This window comes from Alosa pseudoharengus, unplaced genomic scaffold (assembly GCF_046254945.1).
Source record: "Alosa pseudoharengus isolate Yale_2024_CS ecotype anadromous, Long Island Sound unplaced genomic scaffold, YU_APseudo_1.1 YU_APseudo_1.1_scf_3, whole genome shotgun sequence".
NCBI lineage: Eukaryota > Metazoa > Chordata > Actinopteri > Clupeiformes > Clupeidae > Alosa > Alosa pseudoharengus.
In genome coordinates, this window is record NW_027468718.1 from 22,299,408 (window position 1) to 22,305,644 (window position 6,237).

The 6,237-nt window shown below is 41.8% G+C and overlaps 1 protein-coding gene across 1 annotated transcript; it reads right to left on the reverse strand.

Annotated features, from left to right (window-relative positions):
• Positions 1-617: 617 nt before the first annotated feature.
• Positions 618-2,418, reverse strand: cxcr4b (chemokine (C-X-C motif), receptor 4b). The gene is made up of 2 exons (XM_076263585.1): positions 2,308-2,418; positions 618-2,070 (listed from the first exon to the last, which is right to left on the reverse strand). Exons 1-2 carry the CDS (start codon positions 2,326-2,328, stop codon positions 1,015-1,017), a joined length of 1,077 nt encoding a protein of 358 aa, XP_076119700.1. The 5' UTR covers positions 2,329-2,418; the 3' UTR covers positions 618-1,014.
• Between the last annotated feature and the right edge of the window lie 3,819 nt (positions 2,419-6,237).

Below are 6,237 nucleotides of genomic sequence, written 5' to 3' on the forward strand. Positions count from 1 at the left end.
CGGGGCAATGGGCTAGACTCAGCTGAGCTCAATGATCTCAATGGTACAACTTTTTCATGGTAATGGGAGGACCATTCCACCACATTTACAAATGAACCCCTGGCTTCATCTGGTCCCTTCTAGCCTACTGGTCTGGCTCCATGAACTAAAGGCACTTGACTACCTTTAACATTGCTTGACATGATAATGGTACTTATAGGATATGATTACTCAGTGGGACACAACTAGCAACGATTCGATTATCACTGCTTGCTAACTTAAGCTCTGACTTAGTATATTCCCATACACCAACCCTATAACAAAGTTACTACCTTCATGTATTTTTATTTTCCATTGGTTGTGAAATCTTCAAGTAAAATGCGTAAATCATGCATGTTATCATCCACTGGCTCATGCCACAAGCCTGAGTGGTTTATTGAGTGCTAACTATGTCTTTTTCTTATTTAAATGAGCAGATGTTCTTGAATTTGTAGAGCCCCTGTATGGAAAGTGAGTCCTTAAGTCAGGTGGAGCTGTTTACTTGACAGACCTCCTCTACCCTTAGCGCATCCCATCCCCCGCCCTACCCAAATCTGACTTTCCCAGTGGGTCGAGGGAAAAAAACAAGGGGAGTCATGTTTCATGTTTTAAAAACACTCATGGTTTATTATGAACATTATATTAACAAAACACTCAACAAATCAATGCAATGACAAGAAAACAGTGTAAGCTACCACAACAATAAATAACCTCTCAAAGCAATTAAGTGCCTACATAACGGCAAGCAAACTATACACAAACATTTACAAGCAGTGGCTCACATGATTCAGAGCATAAAAAATAAAGCTGTTTAAATACACAATTAGTCATTCATCAGCAGAGGCCAAACTCAAGGTGTATACAAAAGTACTAATCTGAAATGACAATTTAAACTAAATCTTTTTTTTTTCAAGTAACAATTGTGTACAAAAATGAGGACTGTCTGCTTTTTCAAATGTCTTTAAAAATCTACATATAAAAAACTGTGTTTGTTCATTAACTGGAAAGGACACTGGAGGATTCTGATTCTGTGGATACTGATGAGATAATTCCTCTCTTTTTGGTCAGAATCTTGTGACTGGATCTGCTGTTGAGTGTGTTCCGGGCGGATTTCTTGAATTTTACCCCAAGGAACGCATACAGAATTGGATTCAGACAACAGTGGAAGTAAGCCAGCACTTCTGAGATGGGAATCCACTTCTGAAGGCCCTGCATCAGCCCACAGTTGCCGCCGATGACATTGAGCTGGGAGAGAGTGTCCACAAAGATGCCAATGCAGTACGGGAGCCAGCAAAAGAAGAAGCAAACAATGAGGATGACTGTGGTCTTCAGAGCCTTCCTCTTCAGCGTCTGTCCTTTGGAACCCTGAGAGAGTCGTGAAATTATGATGTAGTAGCAGGTGAAGATGATAAGTCCGGGCAGCACAAATCCAACCAGAATTTGCTGGAAACGAAACACAGCCATCCAAATCACGTTGCCCTCCAAAGGGTAGACGCGTTCGCAGAAAGTTCTGCTGCCCCTCTCTTCTGCTCTCGCAAACACCAGGTCAGGCACAGTGAGCAGCGCAGCAGGTAGCCACACGCCGATGTAAATAATGCGCTCTGCAAGAAGTTTTCTGGTGGACAGGCTGTTAGTCGCTTTAACAACGGCCAGGTATCTGTCCAGGCTAATAAAAGCCAAGATCAGCACGCTGCTGTACAGGTTAACAGTGTAGATCATGTGCACAGCAACACAGAGAAATCTACCGAAGTACCAACTGCTCGCCACATCAACTGCCCAAAAGGGCAACGAGAGCACAAACAACATATCAGCCACAGAGAGGTGGACGCGGTATTTATCAGTCATGTTGGACGACTTCTTCTGGTAGCCCATCACAACAATCACAAGCCCATTTCCGACGATGCCGAGGACGAAAATTATTCCGTACACGATTGGAAGGAAGATTTTCTGGAAGTCATTGTTGAGCGCTCCTTCACAGAGCTCATCATAGTCGTCCATATCCCCCGACCCTTCTTCGGAGTTGTTGAAGTCGTTCATATTGAACACATAGGTCTGCAAAGGAAATCAGAAGTTGTCATTTAGTGAACGAAAATTTGTACTTATAGAATATGTTTCTTACTTGCAATCTAAATGGCAACAGACTATGAAAATAACATTTTAAAAGTTCGTAGATCCAGCCTAATTAATGTGTTCAACACTGTTCAAACTTTGATTTAGGCTACTTATTGTGGGTTGCACAAGTAGCCTATTTCGCTTAAAACACATAAATTGCCTCAAACTTTCACTTACGTAATGGAATCCCTCTTCCATCTTCAAATTTACTTTAGTCCCTGAGACGTGAAACAGACCGCAGCAACTGTTTAGGAGCACACAGGTAAAATTGCCGACACGTTGTCTGCGGATCATGTTAAATATAAGCGCGTCTTGAGGAGGGAGGCGCTCCAGGCTCCACCTCTTATATGTCAGAGTCGTTTGTAACGGACACAGTCAGTATCCCATACTGCTGCTGGTGTTAAAAAGGCTGGAGCTCTGATCACTGCTCGGTATCAAAGTTAAATGATAGACTTGAATATCATTGTGGTGAAATTCAACATGGCTATAATATAACTTCTGACTGTTGTGTTTAGGCAACAACAAGCACGCTCATGCTGATGCTTATTTGATAAGGTCTGCTGAGCTGCCTTGGTGACCAGTCTGACTCTGAGACAGTCCTGAAACACAAATAGCACGTTTTTCTGAGATTATACAGAAATATAAAATTTATCATGCCCATTTCTTGTTTGCATGAGCTGCTTCACAAATTACACACTTGAACAATTGGCTTGTGCATGGGCTAAGCAGAAGTTTGTCAGTGTGTGTCCACTCCACTTTTTTAACATGAGCAGTAACCCAGAGCTACCTGCCCTGAACTCACCATATCAGCTCAGCCTCTTTCATCTGAAAATTTGAACTAGAAAGAGCCAATCAGCAGCTGAATATATGACAAAGAGGAAGTGCTCTTTTGAAACAGAAACCACAATTTACTACTGCAAATGAAGTCAGCAAAGGTGCCTACATTGGTGCCTTTCAGAAATTGTGTGCTGTGTGTTGACTACTGGCAAGGGAACCAATCAGCCAACCAATCAGTTGTCCAAGCTTGGCTGTTTAGCCTGTCATCCTTGTTTTCCTGTATTATGAGATGATGTGATCAGATCCCAATGCTCTGGGAAATGACTAACATATTGACACACAACTCTATTATTTTGTGCACTATAAATCACTACCAAATCGATAGTCTTTTAGGCCTTAAATTAAGTGATTTAATGATAACAGGGGCTGTAGAAGGATACAGAACCATGGGCGGTGATGCAGCCCTGTTCATGGTTGACCGTTACTTCCTCTGCAAGAAACAATTGATTCTACACATTTTGATTGTGTTTGCAGTCATGGAGAATATCTTGGATTCTGCAAGCAAAGTATGAGACACTTATGCTGCACATCATCAGATGGGAATACTGAAGAATGTTTCATTCCATAAAAGCATTTTATATTTTCAAATCTGTTCTGCACAAAAACAAAATATATACAATATTCGACCCAAACTCAAAGTCTTTGCTGGAGTCTGATCACAAGTCTGTAAAACATTGCATTTGGGTTAAAAGTGTTGTGGAATTGTAAAATAATCCATCCACATATGTTTAAAGAAGGAGATGACATTCTCACTGTGTCTTCTGTTTTCGTGTCTCAGTCCCTTTGCCTGTTATTTCTTCCGTCTGCATTCTTAAAAAACAAATAATGGACTTTAATCCATTTATTCCACAGATTATCACAGATTACCTCTCCAAGAACTGGTCAGGGATTACTCTCACCTACATTGTTTTCATGTTGACCTGGACATCTTTTTTAGGCCCTCCATTCATGCAGATGCCAATTCAGGGGTGAGATGCATTATCTTTCCATTTGTCAGTTTGACTGGTTTTTACTGTTTGTGTGTTAAGTGTCTTTGTTTTCCTCAAACGAACAACTAATTATGATGCCCAACACAAAGACATCCACCTAGGGGGTTTGTACCTCTTCTTGTGTTTTTGTACTTTGGCTTCTTCCCAAATCTTCTGTCAATGAAAAAAGAGACCAAGCGGAAGATTGCAGCATTTGCAGCCAGCGCACAAAAGACACATGCCACTTAGACTACTACTACTAAGTCAAATGTGTTAAGAGCACCTCTCAAGTCAAGTATGGGTATTTAATTGAGCTGGAAAAAACTGCATCTAAATGGAAAGTTTTCCCTCCCCCACCAACACATGCACACACACTCTCCTCATACTCCTCCTTCATAGAGTCAAGATGGCACGCTTTCAAGTCTGAACTCAGACTTAAAGGAGACCATACAAAAACAGTTTCACAACACATTAAAAAAATGCCCAGGTGGGTTTATGTAAAAATATGGACACGGAGGAAGATGAATGGGGCCAGATGCAGGGGCTTCCCTCTCTGCTATTTGAAAAAGTACTTGGAGGCTCAGTGGCGGTGTTATCCTATCCAGACTGTATAATCACTCAACTACTCAACAACAAAAGAAGGCTTTGTGTGAATTTATAAGAGGGATGCGGTGCATTATTATCCTATCTTGAGAAACAGTTTTCAAGGTTTGCTGGCTTTTGATCTGTGAGCAGCCTACCTGAAAAGTGAAAGGGTTGCTGAAAGCATTTAGTGCAGGCATTACATTTTGCAGCACATGAAAAGGGCAAAGGATTAATGAGTTTATCTTGTGGTTAAAATAGTATAGTTCTGTTATTCAACTTTTCTTTTTCAGTTTGTACATTAACATCAACTGAGAGGCATGGACACTTGACGTCTTTGAGGTATTCCCAGATGTAACGTGTTCAAACACATAGGCACTCTTAATATTTGTTTTGGAATGCACTAATCTTTATTGGAGAGGACTCCCATGATGCTATCTTGCATAGCCCTGATTTGGTAATGGTCTGCTCAGTTGTGGGTGAGGGCTGGCTGTTCCTCACACGTGTGAAAGCTCCCGGATAGGGAGAGTCTCCTTATTTGTGTTGGCCCTTAATGCTGCTCCACCAAGCCACCTTTCAAAGGTCCTCATCAGAACGGCCCAAAATGATTTTTGCAGATTGAAAAGGAATTAGGTATCAAAGGATCTGTCCAGCACTACATATGCCTGAATATGTGAATTCCGCTTCTATGGAAAGGAAAAAAAAATGCAGAATGTATATTTGAATGCAACAATATGAGAATATACAGTTTAGATGTATGAGCGCAACAAAAGAGGTCTTTAAGGACAAAGGTCTGCCTTATCTTTGGAGGCACCTTTCAGCACTTCCTACTTGGGCGTGGGGCGACACTTCTAGCCCTGAAAATGGTCTTTGGCTGCCCACTTTAGTCACGGCATGTCAAGATTCACTATGAGCTCATTCAGCTACCTTTTTTTGTGGAATATACTCTCCAAGACTGACTGTCTCTCTCTCTCTGGACTGGGGGATTTCAACACGACAATGATCAGTTCATTTGTTCCAGTTCACTAGACTTCAGTGGACAGCCACTTTGACACAACACGTACACTCTCTACTACTGGGAGTGCTTTTCAGAGTCACAGTTCATAATTGTGTCAGTGCATGTAAGTGCATATTATGATTAAATTCATGTTTAGGCATGGGCCCCTTCACAAAATCACATTAACTATTGCGTTAATATTGCGTGCCGTGCACTGTACAACAGGAGGATGTCAACAGTGAAAGTCCTTTAGTTATGTAACACTGCGTGGTTGGAGTAAACAAACATGGCCCTGCCCTCGTCATGTGTGATCTCTGATTGGGGACATGACATACAACATAGACCACAGGAAGCCAGCGGTTTGACAGAGAACATTGGTGCCCTGTTGACACGCTTTGCGCATCCCAGCGTGACTTCACTTCTATACTTCATGTGCTCACTGTAGTAGTGAATATAGGAGGGAGGAGAGCCAATAGGAATTGTGACATTTGCCTTCAGTTACTGCTGGCTCAGTGCCCATAGATGAAGAGAGTGTAACATCATGCCTTACAAGGAAGGGTTTTGTGCCACCCTGTGATAACTGCAACATGGTTCCCTTTCCTTTTCCTAACGTCTAAATTGTGGTTTGCTGTGCAACAGCAGAGTCAGCCACTGGCGCCTTTTTTATTGACAGGAACTGCAGGAGATCTGATAGCAAAGGTTAGCTAGATGGACAGATTTTCT

Bases quoted from the DNA above. Each gene is read 5' to 3' on its own strand.
- cxcr4b (XM_076263585.1), bottom strand. From the start codon at position 2,328: ATGGAAGAGGGATTCCATTAC. The intron at 2,071-2,307 runs GTAAGTGAAAGT...TTTCCTTTGCAG, and splicing joins TGGAAGAGGGATTCCATTAC to ACCTATGTGTTCAATATGAA.